The sequence below is a fragment of the Watersipora subatra genome, chromosome 2 (assembly GCF_963576615.1).
Source record: "Watersipora subatra chromosome 2, tzWatSuba1.1, whole genome shotgun sequence".
NCBI classification, from domain to species: domain Eukaryota; kingdom Metazoa; phylum Bryozoa; class Gymnolaemata; order Cheilostomatida; family Watersiporidae; genus Watersipora; species Watersipora subatra.
Genome location: NC_088709.1, coordinates 24806599 through 24828094, shown reverse-complemented (window position 1 = coordinate 24828094; position 21496 = coordinate 24806599). Strand labels below are relative to the sequence as shown.

The 21496-nt window shown below is 32.7% G+C and overlaps 1 protein-coding gene across 1 annotated transcript; it reads left to right on the top strand.

Annotated features, from left to right (window-relative positions):
• The first annotated feature begins 17208 nt into the window (after window positions 1–17208).
• On the top strand, window positions 17209–17724 carry LOC137388084 (piggyBac transposable element-derived protein 2-like). Its single transcript, XM_068074598.1, has one exon. The coding sequence runs from the start codon at window positions 17209–17211 to the stop codon at window positions 17722–17724; it is 516 nt and encodes a 171-aa protein (XP_067930699.1).
• The last annotated feature ends 3772 nt before the right edge of the window (window positions 17725–21496 follow it).

Here is a 21496-nt window from a genome sequence, read left to right as displayed (position 1 = left end):
ATTGTATTAGCAATTGTGAATGCAGTATAGAGTAGATATGCTGCTTTTACAATTATATTATATTCATGAATAAACTAACTTCTATTCATGAATAAAATATCAAATATATCCTGGGACATTTCTATGAAATTCATTTAAAGTTAAATATGATGTCACACCATAATATTCTAGCTACATTGCTAACCAATGTTATATTAATGTTTGCACTCGAACATTCAAAAGTTACATTCCTGAAACATTGCTAGAAAATTCATTTGAAGTTAAATATGATGTCACACCATAATATTCTAGCTACATTGCTAGCCAATGTTATATGAATGTTTTCACTCGAACATTCAAAAGTAACATTTCTGTAACATTGCTAGGACAATCATTTGAAAGTAAAATTGATGTAACACCATAATGTTCTAACTACATTACAAGCCAATGTTATATGAACATTAACTCTCGAACATTCAAAAGTAACATTCCTGAAACATTGTTGGGACAATTATTTGAATGTAAATATGATGTCACCCCATAATATTCCAGCTACATTTCAAGCCAATGTTATATGAATGTTTTCACTTGAACATTCCAGAGTAACGTTCCTGGGACATTTCTAAGACATTCGTTTGAAGTTAATTATGATGTCGCGCCATAATATTCTAGTTACATTGCAAGTCAATGTTATATGAATGTTAACCCTCGAACATTCAAAAGTAACATTCCTGAAAAATTGCTAGAAAATTCATTTGAAGTTAAATATGATGTCGCGCCATAATATTCTAGTTACATTGCTAGCCAATGTTATATGAATGTTAACCCTCGAACATTCAAAAGTAACATTTCTGTAACATTGCTAGGACATTCATTTGAAAGTAAAATTGATGTAACACCATAATGTTCTAACTACATTACAAGCCAATGTTATATGAACATCAACTCTCGAACATTCAAAAGTAACATTCCTGAAACATTGTTGGGACAATTATTTGAATGTAAATATGATGTCACCCCATAATATTCCAGTTACATTTCAAGCCAATGTTATATGAATGTTTTCACTCAAACATTCCAGAGTAACGTTGCTGGGACATTCCTGGAACATTCATTTGAAGGTAAATATGACGTCACACCATAATATTTTAGCTACATTGCCAGCCAACGTCATGTGAATGTTTTCACTTGAACATTCCAGAGTAACGTTCCTGGGACGTTCCTAAGACATTCATTTGTAGGTAAATATGACGTCACACCATAATATTCTAGCTACATTGCCAGCCAACGTCATGTGAATGTTTTCATTTGAACATTCCAGAGTAACGTTCCTGGGACATTTCTAAGACATTCGTTTGAAGTTAATTATGATGTCACCCCATAATATTCCAGTTACATTTCAAGCTAATGTTATATGAATGTTTTCACTCGAACATTCCAGAGTAACGTTGCTGGGACATTCCTGGGACATTCATTAATAATGTTCGCTAACGACGTTATGATAACGTTTCCAAAGTATATTCCTGTAACATTCTGCTGAACGTTATGATAATATTATTGCACAACATTCTATGCAACGTTCCTGCGACATTGTTGGAACATAATTCCACAATGATCATCAAATAACGTTTGTAGAACGTTATGACAATGTTTTTTTTGGAACGTTATTTCAGCGTAACGTTACGGAACGTCCCAGGAATGTCGTTGTTAGTTGGGCTGCCATCTCTTCTCCACTTAAATCATGTTGGTATAAAATTAAAACTTTTAAAAGAACCTTTCTTCTGTTAATTCCTTTTTATCTCATTGCTATGATAGATAAATTAAACACATTTTTAGTGTCATCACATTGACAGTGCATGGACACGTGAGTCATCGCTTCATTATTTTATGATTACGCAATTCCTGAAATTCTTTTTTCATAAGTAATCGATGCACACAGAAATGTTGTCAGCTAGTGATCTCTTACGATCAAGCAATATTATTTCATATAAATACCTCTGTCCATATCATTGGTTATAACATAGATAATAAACTCAGTGTCTAGTCTCAACACACCGATAATCTATGTACATGTTGGTCATGATTGTATTGAATACCCTGTAAACCAACCCAAATACTGTGTTCTTTTCATGAGTACTCGATACACGCAAAGATGGAGTAAGTTGATATTCCCATAATCGAACAGTATTTTTTAGAATTTTTCTACAAAATTTGAGACTAAGCTAAAATAAAAGATAGGAAGGTTTATATATTGCATCTTTGAAAATACATGTTAAATCTCTCTAAATTCTTCTCACAATGCTCTGAAACTGTTAGTTTGATATTTTTATTGTAAAATAGTTCAAATAACTTTCAGCTAAAATATTTAAAGAAAGATAGGTTTGAATTTTAGATAAAAGAGCATTCATGCACATTTCATATTGATGGAAATTGTAATTAATTGGTTGTTGACTATATATACGTCAAATTAGGCTGTATCGCCCTTGTATCTAAGTATCTAAACATATATGTAAAATTTATATATCCAGGTAGACTTACAAACAAAATATGAAGACCTAGCACTCTCTAACACATTGTGAGCAATTTCAAACCTACAGTTCTGAATGTAAACTTATTAGCAGTGATACTCTTGATGCATTGACTGCAATCAGCTGAGAAGATATGATGCTATAAAATGCTTAGATGTTGCTGATTGCGATTAAACCTATTGATTGTTTTAGCTAATCATTGAAAATGTTCAATATTTTATCATATAAACATTCACTTTTTACAATACCTTTCAGAATTTTATACAGCATTATAAATCATAATTATGATTAATTTTACTAAGTTTATTTCTATTATTCCTTTGCGTTATTGTTTGATATCACATTATTATTTGTTAGTAACTAAATTAGCTTGAACTTTTACAATGTTTTGATGATTAACTAGAGGAAATACTGTAAAGATTAGGTATGAGAAGCTTTATTGTAATATCAGGCGTATTGAAGTTACAGAAAATATGAAGAGGAAATGTAACATAAAATATACCAGTCTTTACAGCTAGCATTGATGATTGCTATTTAAAAGAAATTTAATAACTTTAAAATATGACCAGCAAAAATGGAGGAACAATCAATTATCAAAACTCAAAGTATAATAGTAATGCATAATAGAAAGAAAAGAATAAAATGTGGCAAAGAATGCATATTGATAAAATTTTTGTTTAAGTTAATTTTATATCATATTTGATTTGAGCTGTTTCCACCACACCTCGCTGATTAGTCACTTACATGATGACTTATACAGAGAGTACATAAAAAGTGTATTCTATAGTAGAGTAACTGTCAAGGAATGGGTCAGTAAGAAGTAGGTTTAGTTATAACTCAACATGAAGAGTGTTCCTGGTAAAACAGAAGGACCTTCATGGTTCTTACACTCATCACCAACTTCAGATGATGTCTTCAGAAGTTTCATTTCAATTTGACCTTTCCGGTTATGAACAGCATAAAGAAGAGATCTATGGTAACTTCCTCCATCTCTCTCAACCAGCATCATCTGTACATACTGTGGTTTCTCTACTACTTTCATGTCTCCACACATTGGAGGGTATCGCTTGAGCATGAAATGAGAGGCTGTCTTCTCATCAACTACCTGAAACGTTTTTGAATTGAACCGACTTGTAAGAAATTGTTTCTTGCTTTATTTAAAAAAGACAATAGAGTAATATTTTATATTTTATAGCAAACTAATATCTTACCTTTGCAACCAGCTCATCATCTTGACGAACAAGCCTTTCGATCTTGTTTAATGAATACCAATCTTCATCATTAGCCTTGAATCCACGACGAGTGATAAAGGTTACAAGAGAGTCATAATCAGACATAGATCGAACCAAAATATCTAAAAAAGCAATCAACAGGTAATGATGAAAAACTTTCAATAATGCCTAAGCTCTACAGTCAGCCATATAGCATAAAGACTTTCAGTATCATTATTAAAATCAACTTACTGTCAGCAATGCTCTGTCTGTTTCTGATCCGTAAGCGACGCACTTCAGTACTTCCACCTTTGACATTCAAAAACCCATTTCTGAGGTAGCTGAAGATAGTCAAGTTGCTTCCATATGCAGGCTGTAAAATAATAAACTAAATTATGAACTTATATCTTGTGACCTCGTTCATATTTCGGGAAAATAACAATGATTAAACTGAATCAAAAGTTTATAAACTTTTGAAAATCCGTATATTTTTTTATGCTATGAACGTTGATCCTATACGTTTTAACAGTTTTGGTATACAACATTAGCTCAAAGTATGATTGGGAAATTTTATTGTGGCTTTTGTAAACTTTTGTTTAACTAATCTTTTAATTTTGGCAATAAACTCATACAAAAACTATATCTCTACTGTCGTATTTAATGCACTCACCCTTCTTATCATCTGTTGATCAACCTCATCATTGATGTCTTTCATAGAGATATTATACATGCTCAACAGACCTTGCGTAGGTGTTGCTCTTACCATAGACAGTACAACTCCACAGAATAAAACTGGGATCGTCAGCTACAACATAGTGGTATAACAAGTATAAAATATTTAATCATAAATATCTTGTTCGAGATAAAGAGCAAATCAAAAATCATATTGGTACATAACTGGGGACAGTTTCTCTACAACACAATTTTATTAAAAATGATCACTTTCAACCTTTGCATCTGTACTGATATACACTTTGCTGTATACTATTATGAGATTGAAGAATGATATGCAATATTATTAGTCAAATGAAAAGATACAGACCTCTGTAAGCCCCATGCTATAAACAGTATTGTCTTCAGTCAGAATATACTTAGATCTGTTTAGTATGATGTTCGTTTGATTTGTGAGTTGACTGCTTGATAAATCCATCGTTTTTATACTGTTAGGATAAGGAAGGAAAAAACAAAAAGGAGATGAGTCTGGAGTTTCTATATATTTATGAAAGAAAAACCAAGGAAAACATTTCCTTAGTTTGCTGTGAAATAAGATTGGAAAATCCCAGTATGTTTTCATATTGACTAATCAGATCACTGCTCACTTCAATGACATAATATAGAAATACTAGAGTAGACTGCTATTGTTTGAGGCACTAAGCTTCAAACACAGAACAATACACTAAAGATTTGCTTCATAGAATAAGGTGTTAAATTTCCCAGAGAATAAGGTGAGTAGAATCAATACCTTCAGATGCCTGATTAAATATGCATAGGAAATTAGCCTATGGTAAACAAAACAGGAGCTTTTCTCAAAACATTTGCCAACAAGTTTTTTAAAGCTTTTTTTTGTAATTTCGCAAAATGGAAACTGTTAAAGGATAATCCCAGCTTACCTTGTTTGTTCTAAACAGCTTTATGATGACGCCATGAATGTACAAATAATTTTATTTTTGAGTCTTTGTATAAACATTACAAACACTCTGCCAATTATAAAGCTGCTGACAGCAGAATAGCTAATAGAATAAAACAGAATAGATTATAATATAGTAGTGTGATTAATACTCGGAGCTGCACTTGTAATTTCAACGTTTCAATTAAAGCATCTTACTTACATACATGTATATAGTATTTAATCAAAGGCTTTTGCATAATAAAAACCTGCTCAATGGTAGATTAGGTATCTGATGTACAGGTATTTCATTTTAGCATTTGGTGTTCATATGATATTTGATTTTCACAAAGTTATTTTAAAAATGCTTTTGTTAATAAATTTATATGAATCACAATTCTTTAATATGACTTTTACTAACATAATTTTATTATCATATGTTTCCAGATCTCAGTATCCGTTGTCTTTCAGAGAATATTATAATTGCCTAACAGATCCTGTGTTAGTGTTGCCTCTACCACAGAATGCGCAGCTCCACACAATAAAACTGTACCCATTATCTACAACAGAGCAGTATTAAACATATAAAATTATTAAATTACAAATGCATATTTTAATGCATAAAAATTGTCAAAAATCATCTTTGTACATTGAGGGCATTGTACATCATTTACATATATAGTATATAATCAAAGACTTTCACATAATTCTGGCTGACTTTGTTTGCTCTGAACCAGTTTATGATGACTTCATGAATGTGCATATAATTGACCTTTAGGTATTTGCATAAGCATTACAAACACTGTGCCAATTTTAAGGCTGCTGACAACAAAATAGCTAATAGTATAGAATAGAATAAGTTATAATATAGTAATGTAATTAATACTCTGAGCTACACTTGTAATTTTAATATTTAATATTTTAACTGCCTCTACTATACAAATCGCGGCTCCACAAAATAAAACTGTAACTATCAGCTGCATGTACAACAGAGCAGTATTAAACATATAAAATTATTGATTATTATTGGTATTAAAACATAGAAATTGTCAACAAATCATCTTGGTACATTGAGGGCGGTTCCGTTACAACTTGGTTGATATTTTTTCAACCAAACAAACTCATGATGATCTCATTAATGTACGTATCACTTACTTGTAAATCTTTGTGTAAATATTAGAAGCATTGTGCTGGCCCAAAGGCTAGTGGCCGCAGAATAGCTAATCTATTTTTTTCTAATATAATATTTATTACTTTAAGTTGCACTCTTAACCTCAGTGCTCACAGTTTAAAATCATTCCTGAGTTTTAATTTTTGTAATCTGAGAACTTAGCACAATAAAAAGCAGTAGAGCCTCAAGTTGAATAAAATATAAAAACTGTAATTTAGGATTACACTTCAGGTATGAGTATATTGCCTAAGCAAATCTTACATGTTATATGAGTTATTTTGGTCAATTGAAATAAACAATGCTTAAAAAATATACAATAAGTTTAGCTAATTCTGACTTGAAATTTTTTAAGCTATAATTGATTTACAAAGTAAAGTTAGAAGTCACTTGTTCTTTTAAAGCAATGATTTTCAGTAGATGACATGATTACACTTTGTTTGTTAAAAAATAGTGATTTCTAAAAGTTGACCCAGTTTTAATTTGTTCAAGTATCACTGCATTGGTAGTGTAGTTTGCATAATAGTACTGCAATTGTTTAGTCAGTGTTACTCTCTATCTAGAAACTCAAGTCAAAAATATTGCTTTGAATTGCTGCTATGTTTTAGACAATATTACAAAATCTTTGTTTTAATTATTTTCTACATTTGTTGAATAAAAACAACATGTTTTAAAATTGAAAGTAAATGTGAAAGCACTTTACTATAAACAAGTAGCAATGGGTAGGTGAATAAGAATATCAGTGTTGTGATTTTTTAGAATTGGCCGCTTCAAACTAAAAACAGGAGTCATTTTCTTTGTGATTATTTGCGTCGTTTCGGCCAATAGCAAATGCTGTTAATTCTAAAAAAAATTTGAAATATTACATTTGCTCACTAGTGCAAAGTGAGCTTTACACTGTTTTTAATAAAAAGCTTATTGGCCACTTTATAAAGTTCTCTAAATTGACTATTGTTTGGTTGTGACAGTATTAAAAGACAAAGGACAAAATACTTATCTAGATATTAAATAATTATTCAATGCATTCCATCAATCTTCCTAAACAATGGCTCTGATGTGTGTATTGCCAATAAAATAAACATGTTGTTTACAATTGAAGAAAGAATTGAAAGTTTATATTCTACACTAAAGTAATTCCAGTATAACAAAGAGGGATGGCAAGCATTTTAACCAATAACTGAAGACCTGCAGTATTTCTCCATGACACAACAAGGAATGTCAACATTAATGAAGTGAAGTAATTCCTGATTGGATAATTATGTTCCCAGCTGGTAATTCTGTTAAATTGCCAGCCGATCTAGCGGAGCTAATAATAGTCATATCATCCTCTTTATAATTGCACGATTTGAGTTAGGAAGATAAAATGATGGAGAAATTGTTAGATATGCAATGAAACAAATACAATAGAGTTATTATGTAGTATGAATACTTATCTGACATCTTTGCTTGAATACAATGAAAATAAAAAAATTGTCATAGCAGCCAATGGTGATTGACTGAATAGAATATCTAACAGGTATTCAGATCATTGCTCTAGTCAGCCAATAGAAAAAATGGATTGGTCTACGAGTGATGGGGTTTGTTTCAATCAATGCAAGAAAAAGAGGCCTCAACAAGTAGAAACCTTTAAGAAAAACTTTTAAAAAGAAGGAAATTATGCTATAGACAAATATTAATTGCGCAAAGTTATAATGTATAATTAGTATACTTTTTGGAATAAATTTTTGTTTATTCTAAAGTTAATTTTGAAACATTGAGCCTAACATGTTTAAAAAAGTCATTTTGGTCTAACGTGAAATAAGCTGTAGAGATTTTCATGTTGTCACATTTCTCTATCCAACTAAATAAGTATATTATTAACTAGCTGCGCTACCTGGCGCTGCCGAGTAATAAAAAAGTTTTTGGTTAGTAAATTGGTTTGTATTTAACGTATAACAAAATTTACCATTCTAACTGTCAACCTACATATCATTAAAAAAGTGTTTCGTGTAATTGAAATGAATTAAGAGAGAAAATAAAAACAACTGTAAAGGTTTTAAAACTTTGTCAAACAGTTTTTAAACTTCATACCATGAGGAAAATGTCTCATGCAGGTCAAGTAAATTGATAAAAATAGAATGACTATAAAAAGGTTTCGATGTAAGAGTGAAATAATTAGCAAGTACTAGCTAAATTAAGTCAGTTTTTGCTGTGGTTACAATAAAATATTATTTGGTAATGATACAATTAATACGAACTGAGAAAACAAAATAATAATCATGAATATGTAGAATTAATAATACCAATTATTGCATGAAATTGTCTTTGTATGAAAAAAGGTTACTGTTCCACCAGAAGCTATCCATCAAAACTTTGAATACAGAAACACTTCTACTCCTTGGTGACTTTACCCACAGGGACAATGTATTTGTTGTGCATGAAAAATTGACCTTGACCTAAGATATAGTAACTGAACCTTATGAAAAATATTTTTAATAGGGGCGTCGTAACACGTCGCCGCATCGGTAAAATAATCAGTGTGCGCTACGGCTATAGCCGGATTGACAGACATATATACTTTGAGAAATATATATATACATGTATATATAGATAAACAACTAAATGTCACATATAACTTGAAGACTGTTTCTATGATACCTAAGTAGTCACCTACATGAATTAAACAAAAAATAGATAAAATGGTACATTTTAGTGACTTTACCAGGAAACATGTAAAAGAAGTATGTTATAGTATACTCGTAGTAGTGTAGATACTACCTAGGAAACTAAAAATGTATGTGGTCTAAAGTGTTAGACAACTGTCTAAGTTTGATTCCTGAAAAATAAAGTTTCAGGTGAACCAAGACTTTCAGAGCCACTACACATCATACTTTGCGTCATCTAGTTTAAATATGTGGGTATCACAGTAATACAAATTTTTATCAATGCTTAAATCTATCATCAACAATATACCTTTGTACTCAAAGAATCATAGAATATTATTGATAAGACGAACAGATAATAAAGTGAAAAAGGTTTAAGGATTCTTGATTGTAAAAAAAACATTAGCTCCCAGTATTTCTGTGTATACCATTTAATCATGAGAAAAGTTTCATTCCCAATGGCCTCTGTTTTCATAAAATAATCAGGCGATGGCTCATGTGTTCATGTATTGTCAATGTAGTGAGACTAGAGATTGTGCTTTTTTATCTATCCAAGCCAATCAGATAAAGTGCTGTTAACATTAAAATAACAAAGGTTCATTCCAAATTATTTATTTTATACCAACAAGACTCAAATAAAAAAGTATTTGCTGCAGAATTAACCAATAGTTGTATACCTAAGACAAGACTTTTCTGCTCTGCTATTGGCCTAGAAAAAATTTGAGTGAAAAGTCATTGGATATTCTTTTCTCAGTTAGCAGTTTACTTAAAATTGTTACTCAACCAAGCACAGCTGATAATACTTAAACATTCCTTTTTCTCAAGGTGCAAGTTTATCTATGAAAAGGAAATGATGGATTTATTGTTGGGTGTGTACAATATTAGTGGCAATACGATGACCAAGGTCTTGATTGATGCAACAGAAAAGTATTGAAGAGTTCAAGTCAAAGCTAAACTAGACTTAGACTTTAACAACATAGTGATCATAATATAACTCATGAATATTGTTAATTCAGTTAAAATTCAGTTAAATTCAGATATAATTCAGTTAAAAGCAGTTTTCTTTGCTATCAACAACGCTATCTCTTATGCTGAAAATATAAAATATTTTCTGATTACAAAACAGAATATAATTGTATGAACGGTTTAAAACAACTACTATGAAGTAATATCTAAATTAAAATAAACAGAGAAAGACATCATGAATATCTATTTCTAGTTTGATTGGTAGTGGATATGTTCCTAAACCGGTTATGATGTGTCATGAACTGATTCCTACTGATTCAATATTCTCTATATTTACTTGATGATCGAGAAATAGGTGTTGTTTGTGTGTTTGTTGTGGTTTAAGTAGAACCTATTTAGAGTCTAGAGAGTTTTAATAGATTCACAGCATGAGCTGTTTAAGCCAAAGAATATCTCTAGAAAAAACTGCATTGTAAAAAAAACAATTCAAAATATATTTAACTAAAAAGATAATAATGTGGTAGATATAGGGTAGATATAATAAGAAATTTTGGGATATTCTTTATGGTGAATGAAAAAAGAACTTATATTTTAGGTTTTTCCGACATGTTTAGAAGCCAATTACAATATTGTAAAGAGGGATATGTTAACAAGTAGTTCTGAGTAACTTTCTATGCACTCGACAGATTTATAATGACCTTGGAAATGTACATATGACTTACTCATAAATCATTCTGTAAAACTTAGAAACATTGCGCTAATTATAAGCTGGTGGCAGTAAACTCGCTAATTTGTATAATCTAATGTAATAATGAATTCTTGAAGCCTGGCTTTTAAATTTCATGCTTCAGTTCAAACATACTACATGCACTTTTATAGCATAAACTAAGAGCTTAGCATAATAAAAGCCTCTTCAATGGTAGATCAAGTCTCTGACTTATCAAGTTGATTGCAATATAAAACTGTGATAGTAAGGCTACCCTTTAGATATGAATATATGTAAATATATTCTGAGTTCATCCGGTCAATACTAAAAGTTGATCGATCTGGTTATAAAGTCATAAACTTTAACATTACCGATACATGTATTTGTTAATATCGGGTAAGCTAAAAAATTTTATTAATAAAAACTGATTGGTTCGTTTATTAAGTTGTCTATTTCACACCTGTCTGTTAGTACCAATAATAAAAATCAAAGGACAGAATAATTGTATAGACATTTTATGAACACTGAATACAATTCTTTAACTTTTTCAAACACTGACCCAGTTGTGCGTGCATTGCAGCTTAGATAAAGATGACAGGTAAGTGCAAACCGGGTATAAACATAAAAACAGATTTTTCTAACGTCTCTATTTCACTCTGAAAAGAGTCAAGTATATACATGTAAATATAGATGGCTTTTAGGTTTTTTCTAATAAATGAAAACCTACAGCCTTTTTTCATAGCACAACATTGGCGACAAGCAATAAAAAAGGTAAGAGCTTTCTGATTAGACTATTTTGTTCTAGTCTGGTAATTCTATTAAAATGCCAGCCACTATACCAAATTTAATACTATTTATACAAATCTATTTATGATTGCACAGTATTTGTTAGAGAGAGAAAACAATAATGGCATTAATTGATGTACATGAAATGAACACAATAAATTTATTATTTGGTATAACTACTGATTCGACATCATTGCTTACATATAATGAATATAAAGGATTCTATCTTAGTAATTTATTCAATGTTGACTCACTACACACAGTATATTCTAGGTATTCAGATCATTGGGCTAGCCAGCCAATAGAAATAATAGATTGTTCTATGAGTAATTGGTTTTATTTAACCTGATGATGAAAAGGGCTCTCACCAGAATAAAACCTCTACGTAGATGTTTTAAAGCAATCATGTAAATGATGACAAAAAAAATACTACCTGCGCAAGGCAATAATATGCACATGTAATTATTCAAGCTTATGTCAACAATGGTGATAATGAGTAATGGGTTTTATATAACTCAATGCAGAGAAAAGGGTCCACATCAGGAGTAAACCTAGTAAAGATTAAAAAAACATGTAGAATTATGTAACTGTAAAATAGTAACCGCCAAAGAGCATAACGTATAATTAGTCAAACTTTAGAAACAATTATAGTTGCTCTGAAAGTAGTTTTGACACAGCACACATAACATGATTTACTAAGGATAATTTTGGTACATCATGAAATAAGCGGTTAAAAACTACAAATAATGATTTTTCTCTACCCAAATACACCATTCTTATTTACTATTAGGCAATTAAATGTCACAAATAATTTGAAGAGTGTTTTTATATACCTGAATTAGTCTCCTACACAAATCAAACAAACAATAAATAGATATTTCATGTTGCAGTACATAGTTTATTTGATTGACTTAATCCAAGATTGTTTAAAAAAGTATCTTGTAGTATCAGTGTGGTAAATACTAAACAGTGAGCTGTGGTAAACAACTAGTCTAGAGTGCCTGCTCTCCTAACAACTGGTTGAATTTGGTTCTTAGAAAGAAACATAATTTAGTCTTAGAATTTTTCAATTCCAAACCAAACAAGTAGACGAACCTACTCTGGGTATTCAAGTAAAATACATATAGATCTTCAATGTAAAAGGAGTTCCTAATAAACTACGGCTTTCAGAGCTGTTACGCATCACTTTTTGGATGACCTAACTTATATATATATAGTAATGATTATAACGGTAATTGCCATTTGAGTGCAATTAAATTCTTGTTGATGTCTGTTTAACTGGTTTGCTATTTTAAATTTTACAATTGTAGTTACAAAAGATACTGCTACTGAAAGGCATTAAATTGCATTATAATCTGTTAGTTATAATTTCAAATAAAGGTTGCATACTCATCATTTATTTTTTGTAAACCTTTGAGCACATCACTAACGATACAACTTTGTACTTAGTGATCTTTTAAATTTTTTTTGATTGTATGGAACATCAGCTGACAGCAACTTTGTGTATATCAGGCAAGCTTCTGAAGGAAAGCTGTGGCTATATTGGTTGACATATCACTCAATACAATGTTATCAAACAATGACCCACATGTACATGGATTATCAGCACTTTGAGAATAGAGTTTGTGGTAAATGAGTTTGTCATAGCCAATTAGATGAAGAGGTATTAACATAAAAGAGTTAAAACATTGTTTGATTGTAAAGGGACATCGAAATACAGCGTTTTTTGCGTATCAGTTACTCATGGGGAGTGAGTTTTTTTTCCAAGAACCTTAGTAATCATAAAATGGTAAAGCAATGACTAGTTTGTTCATGGATTGTTAATGTGATGAGACTAGATGATGTACTTATTTTATCTGTAATAGCCAATCAGAAGCAGTGTTATTAACACAAGAAAGGCTTTTCTTAAAATTTATATTTGTTACCAACAGGATTGAAATAAAAAATTATTGGTTACAGCTTCTGACTAATAGTTGTATAGCTACGACTCGTCTTTGATGCTCTGCTATTGGTCCAGCTAAAGCTTCTATGAAGTGATTGTATAATTATTGTTTATCTAGTAATGTAGTTAAAATTGATGCTCAATGGAACAGAGCGGATGATATTCACATATTCCTTTTTCTTGTTTTGCAAGCTTAGCTAGGAATATAAAGTGATGGATTCATTGTAGTACTCTTAAATTTATATGAATACAATGACCAATGAACTTTTGATCAATGCAACAAAACATTATTGAAGAATTTGCTATCTCTTTTATTTTTTCATTTAATATTTTGTAGTAACCTAGAATACAAAAATTTATCATTAAATGGCTTAAATAACCTTGTAAGTAACTAACATTGACTATAACTTCAGAAGGTACTTAATTATAAGTGTTCAAAATTTTGTTATTAGCAGACTAAACTCAGAAGATTTTGAAATTTGAGAAACATTTACAAAAATTGGCTATGAAATAGACCTGTAACGAAATATCACAGTCAATACTTGATGTTATCTAAAACTTACAGACCTTTTTTGTATACCTTTATGCATTTTAGGTGATTTTAAAAACGCTTCTCAAGTAATAAAACCAACAGGAAAGTTAGCATTCTATTGATAAGGTAAATATGAAAGTGCGGTTGCAGTAAATTTTTAACTTTGTCATTAAATTAACTTTCTTAGACTAAATATATCAGATGCATAATTGTAGAATTTTTAATTGAAACCATTCAAATGAAGATATAAGAGTGATCGGCATATTATATGATATATTTTAAGTAATAGTTAATGGTTTGTTAATTCACTAAATCATAAATATTTATAATGATTAAGTTCAGAAAGATCGTGGGAACATGACTCCTTCTTTATGTACACAAATCTACACTAGGCTATATCATCATTAACCAACCATATGCCTCTAAACAGGTTGAGTGAATATTTTCAGTAACCAGCTTATATGCATAAAGGCATCTCATATCAATCGGAATTTTTTCGACCAAATTGCCATCAGAAACATGGCATTTCACTTTAGGGTTTAAGGTGGGATTTGTGCCAAATTTTGTTAAACGAGGAAAGGATTTTGAATTTCTCTAAGCAAAATATTCTAAAGAAATATTTTTATTCACACACAAGTCTTGTAATCATAAAGCACAACTTTATTCATTTCTATTCAAGCTTCACAATAAGATTCCTTTGTTAAATTTGAATGAATGCTTTACTTTTTAGTGGAGCTGGGGGCCTTCCCCAAACTATTGTTCGCACATAAGAATGAAAAATCTGAATGAGTTTGTTATGAATGAGTGGTCACTCCACTGGTTGAGATTAAACAGCTGCTAGTTTATACAGGTATAGAAAAAGAGTGAGCAGATTAAAGACACTATACATCAAGCAGACTAGAAAGTCTACTAAATACATAACCATAACATCCTTTGGCTTCACGTTAGGAAGCCAATAAACTGTAACACTGAATAAGTTGTTTTTTGGATGGCAGATGTAGGGAGGTATTGATTTTCAAGCCAAATCTTAACTGTGATTTATTTTATTTATCAGAAGATTGAGCATTTTGGTTTACTTGAGATGCTGTTAAACTTTAAACATTTTAGATAGGATCAAAGTCGATAGTGTTCTTATGCAATTAATGAATGTTTTCATTCTTCAGTTGAGCTAGGGCCTTCCCCATCTAAGTGTAAAACTTACTTAATGAAACTATTGTCACACATGAAAGTGAGTGTTGAAAATCTCGAATGAGTTCTTTATGAATGAGTGGTCACACCCCTGGTTGAGATTAGGCTGGTGCTAGTTTATACAGGTATACACAGAGAAAAAGAAATGATTGTAATTTGATTTACCCAGGCTTAAGATTTAATAATATGTTGATAATGATTTAAAAATCACTGTTACCCATAACACATACCCATACTGATTGAATAATGATTTGATAACGATGATTAATGGCAAATTAATCATGAGCTGGAGTAAATAGTGAGTCTATCCTACATTCAACTAACAACTCAAACTTCAATCACAACTGATCGTTCTTAACCCCACAGAGCCCCTTGTGACGCATACGTAACATAACATTTGAGCAGCTGTGGTGCCTTGTAAAATTATCATTTTCTTTTTCAATTGATCTAGAGTACATAAACTGTCCTATATTTTACATACATAGACAATTTTTCCTTAGTATATTGGGTTGTGCATTCATAGCCCATCCTGAAAAAGAGCAGGTGCCACATTGCCAGCCACTGACACGAAATGGCTAGAATCTTCAAATAATCTCAAGTCCAAAGTGCATTTCCACTGCAAAAATCATACTTAATATTGTTTAACAGGATCTGTAATTTACTCAAAATAATTATGTAATAAATCCTTTGACGTCTTGGTTCTTTTCATAAGCAAAATTAATTCATGTTACACCGGTGTAACAGTGGGCCTTTGTTCTCATTTCCTGCACTTCCTAGCTTATAGTTGAATTATGGCTGACAAACATGCATTGTAAAACTAATCTGCATTGGCTAATATGTGGTAACAATAATATGCACTGGTGAAGTAGAAATGCCGTCTAATTATGTTTTTTTTGGTGTTTAAACTGAAGGTCGTCACCAATACTAATGGATTATCAAGTAAGGTAAAGGTGGATGTTTTTTGCACCAAGTGAGTTGTTTTGACAATGGTATATAAGTTGAGGAGAACCTGAGAAGAGCCTAGTCACATTCTGTAGTTGAGCATCGTGAGTTTTGTGAAATAGTAGTTCAGTGTAATTAAATTTGTGAATTTTGTTGGTAACCAACATGGCTTCTTGATCTCGCGTGAAAGTAGAGGACATACTAGAAATTGTTGATGGCGACGACAGTGAAATTGAAGATTATGAGGAGAGTGATTCAGATGAAGATTGGCATGCAGACTTGCAGGTATTTAGTTGTGAGTGCTTTATATGTAGGCGTAAGCACAGCTGGTCTCGATATAATTGTTGCTTTAGGGTGCTAAACCTGTCCTTCGACAACAAAATTAACATCTATAACATTGTTTCTTGATCTACTGTAGACTATTGGTGGTAATGATTGCGAGCCAAGTGATGAATAACCTTTATGTAACACAGTGCAGGCAACTGCACCTACAGCCGGCAAGGTATCAAAAAGAGTCCGGCCCTCATACCGCTGGAGGAAAAATGTCTTTCAACCACCAATTTTGGCCTTCACCGGTGCCAAACTGGAGGCTCTAGCTAACCAGAATATAAAAAACACCATATCAGTACTTCCAACAATTTGTGACTGCTGATATGATTGATGGCATGGTTGACAATACTAACCTCTACAGCACACAAAAATGGGAAAAAGCATCAACACCACGAAGAAAGAAGTAGAGCAGATGATGGGAATGTATTTTCGTTTGGGCCTTGTACGAATGAGCAGCGTGAGACAATACTGGTAACAAGGTACCAACTATGTACCAGTAAGTAGTGTAATGCCACGGAATAGGTTCCAACAGCTTACTACCCAACTGCACTTTGTCAACAATAGCAGCATATTAGATGAACAGGAGAAAGACAAGCTTTGGAAAATTTGACCATGGTTAGACAGTCTGAGGGATCAGTGCATAAAAGTAACAGGAGAAGAGCGCAACTCAATTGATGAAATGATGGTACAGTATCGAGGAACAACCAGCCAAATCAGGCAGTATATAAAAAGCAAACCACTTCTATGGGCATTCAAGGTATGGGGTAGAGCTGGTACCAGTGGAATGCTCTTTGACTTTGACATTTATCAAGGTGGCAATGGCACCCGAAGCCATCTTGGCCAAGGTGGAGATGTAGTGATGAAGCTAGTCTCTACACTAGAAAAGAATTCAAACTATAAGATCTATGCAGACAATTTATTTACCAGCGTTCCACTCCTGGAGAAACTTTTAGGGTGGGGATTACAGAAGACTGGCGCTGTCAGACAGAATCGGCTTCCAAACTGTAACATCAAAGGTGAAAAAGAGCTCAAGAAGGAAAGCAGAGGGTCATTTGACTTTCGGGTCGAAGACACTCACAACATTTCGGCTGTTAGATGGTTTGACAACCGAGCAGTGACATTGCTCTCGACCCATATCTGTGTAGAGCCACTGCGCATGGCTGGAAGATGGGAAAAAAAAGGCAAAGAAAAAGATTGATGTTTCCATGCCTGCAATTGTGGCAGATTACAACAACCGCATGGGTGGTATTGACACACTCGACTCCTTTCTGGCAAAGTACCGATTTAGAATACGGTCTAGGAGATGGTATATCTACCTCTTTTGGCATTTTCTCTCCATGGCTTTGGTCAATAGTTGGATAATGTACAAGCGAGAATGCCGCTTGTTGCAGTTTCCAGACACACAAATGCTCCCGCAGCGCAAGTTTTAAGCAATAGTAGCTGAGTGCCCGGTATCTGTTGACAGCGACAAGAAGCGTGGCCGACACACATCTTCTAACCCGCTGATAACCAAGCAAAAGGTTGTGAAAATTTCATGTGCTGATGTGAAAAAAGATCAAGCGGCCCATTGGCCAGCAAAGAATGAAAAGAGAGGAAGGTGTAGGCTGTGTGAAATAAATAACACTAACACATTGTGCAGTAAATGTGGTTAGCGGTTGTGCTTTGTGGACGGACGTAATTGTTTTGTGGACTTCCATGCGTAAGAGTTGTCATGTACATGATTCAAAAAGGTCCTGCTCAACTGTAACAGTTCACAATCTTATTTTCCTATCATTTATGTCATTTCAGTGATACTGGCACATGCAATTTTATAATTATAATAAAACATTCAATATTCAACTCTTGCTCTTAATTTACACTGTAATGCCCAATGTGACATATTCGTCACAAAGCAAAAAACATTAAAAAAGGTCATGATGAATTTTTTTCTTTTTACCCTTGCAAAAAGAAAGCTGAAACAACCTAGATTACAAAAGAAAACTTTTTTTATCATGGCTTCAACCACCTGGGTTCTGCGGGGTTAAATCAGTGAAGCAAAATGAAAAAATCAATCATATGACACTGAAGATTGATTTGATAATGATCACTAATTAATTGTTGACAGTCGTGATAATCAAAATTCAATTACATACTTCCTCATGAATCTGTTTTAAATCATTGTTGAAATAATCAAACTTGAGACAGTTGCCATTTATTATTGATTCCACAATCCACAGCAGTTTAGACCAATAGTTGTTCCCACTTACATTTGGTTACACATATCCCTACCACTACCTACACTACTATCGGTGCTGCTACTACTACTATTACTACTATTACTACTACTACTACTACTACTACTACTACTACTACTACTACTACTACTACTACTACTACTACTACTACTACTACTACTACTACTACTACTACTACTACTACTACTACTGCTACTACACAATGAAACTTTATTCCCAATAATAAATGAATCAACCACTCCCTGGTCCACCTCTTGTCGGTACTCATTTTGTTATATGTCAGAGTTAGCCAGGGTCTTTGGGTGGGTGAGCCAGACCCTGGCCATGTCACAAAGATCCCCAACCACAGCTATACTTCTGAATATTTTGATTTGAATGCCAAATAGTTTCATAGCCAAGTCCCAGCCAAGTTAAAGTTAGGGTGAACAGCCGCACAAAACATCCGTTCAATGTCCAGCAAGGAGCGCGTTGGACAACTTGCAGTAAGTCAGTAAGCGCGTTCTGGCTCTGGGTGAGTGTCCAGGTATTTGCTTACGATCAATAGTCAACAGCTATAAAACCCAGACAAGGTTGATGAAACCTGCACTATTTATGCAATGGTTGATATCTTGTTTATATTGGGCTTATTTATGTTAGTCATACACAATGTCAATTATGAGTTGTGTTGCCTTAGTAAAAAATAATCAGTGAGCAAATAAATCCTAAGCTCACCTATGATCAGACTGACCATGGCATACGCTGAGCGGTAGTTACGAACTTGTGTTACGAATTTGATATAACAGCACTTCAATTTCCACTCACTCAAGCACACCTTCACTTATTGTCTGATTAACAGATATTTTATTGTGAGGACAACTTATTTTGGCCTATCTGATAGTATGGTGACAAACAAGAGTGGCAATCATTCTGCTTGGAGACCTGGAGCATTGCTAAGTACCCAAATTTAGCACTTCACTTGCAAAAATGATTCCAGTTGATGTAGAGGGACAAGTCATGAATCTTTTCAAATGCCACTGGACTGAATTCTCTTATGAGCAAATAAAAAGGAGAAAATTTGTTGGACACAATGCGAATTAAATCTTACAATTAGTTTTGTTGTTGCATGCATTCTATGAAGCAGAATGTCATGTCCACAAAATTAAATGTTTACAGCATTGCTGTAGGCATGGTACTCGCTGTTGATGGGGTCAGACCAATTTTTGGTAAGGCCAAACATTGAGAAACATATAAGAAGTCATAACAGACGCAATAAACTGGGTCGGGCCAGGCAACTTTAGTGCTAATGATGCCTATGGCCCTGGGTTATAGCATGATTGCTCAAAAGGCTGGCGGCTGATGATGACAATTGGTACAATAGCTGTTGTATATCATCACAAAGCTGTATTAAAAAAGAAAATTTTAACAAAAGTCCACAATCAATAAATTTGCCATAGTTTGAACAATATTTGCTTCATTTTAGTCTTATAAAGCCGGCAATGTCTTGCTCAGGGCAAGAGTTGTGTTCCCTTAGCAAAATAATGACAATGAGCTGAAAAAATTTGGTGTTTTGAACAATTTGTTAACCTATATAGCTTATACTCGTGGTGCCAGGTATATACATTATCAACTATGACATATTGTACAATAACATTGCTACAACAAGTTCAGCAATGACTGTCCTATCACTAAACTAGTTCATTGGTTCTACCGACTAATCTTTATAATAACCATCTGATTGGCAAACATATTATAATTGGATTATGGCCTGCATAGATAGCATATTGATGGGATGTGTTCAACACATTTTCTGTTATTCATGTCATCAATAAATGTTTTATCCATGTAAGTTTATCAGGCTTTATTTGTTATATATCATAGATATGACGATAGATGTACTATGTTATATCTATGGATGAGACAAGCTTAGGAGATATATGATCAAACTTTACCCACTTGAATCAGATTTTGATGCTTATATAATTCTTGTGATATTTAATTTGAAGGAAAATAGTGTATCAAGAACCTTGTGTGCTGAAACCTTAAACAAATGACATAAATCCAAATAAAAACTAGTTTCATTGAACTAGATGAAAAGTCATAACAAGCCCAGTTATACAACCTGTGTTATAAAAAAATTGGTTTTGAAGTAAATCAATATTATTCTCACAACATCCAATAATTTAAAACGCAATGGTAAATTATTTGTAACCACAGCATGTTGCTGCGTTTATCTTTTTATAGTTGGGCTACTTATGTGGCATATCGTGTTACAATGAATTTTTCACCTTTCACATTTGCCCAAAGGGATAGTGGGTGTAGTATAGTTATGTCCGTTATCGATACTGATACCAGTTCATTCGCAGTAGATTCAACAGCATAGGCACATTTGTTCATATGCCCACTCAGTTTTTAGCCTGCATACAATCATCTGAACCTCTCCTGTATTAAACAGTGCCAAGTCTTTAATTTGGCACCAATCTTGCTTTACTTTGATGATAGCATCCACCTTATAAGTAGAGCCCCTGATCGTGACTGACTTGCCTCCTCTTCTCTTAGAACAAACTCCAGCAAGATCAGTTAAAGGATGGACATCTCCTTCTTTCCATTTTGCAAAACTATGCAGTTGGTACTACCTTGCTACAGTCAGCGGGACATTAGAAAAATTGCAAGTTAGACTTGCTGTAATCTTTGCCATCTGGGGTTTCGACTCAAATTTCATGGCATTAAACTGAGTTAGAGGACCATTCCTTCTGATGG

Excerpts from the sequence above, each read along its gene's own strand:
- LOC137388084 (XM_068074598.1), top strand. The coding sequence starts at position 17,209 with ATGGTACAGTATCGAGGAACAACCAGCCAAATCAGGCAGTATATAAAA.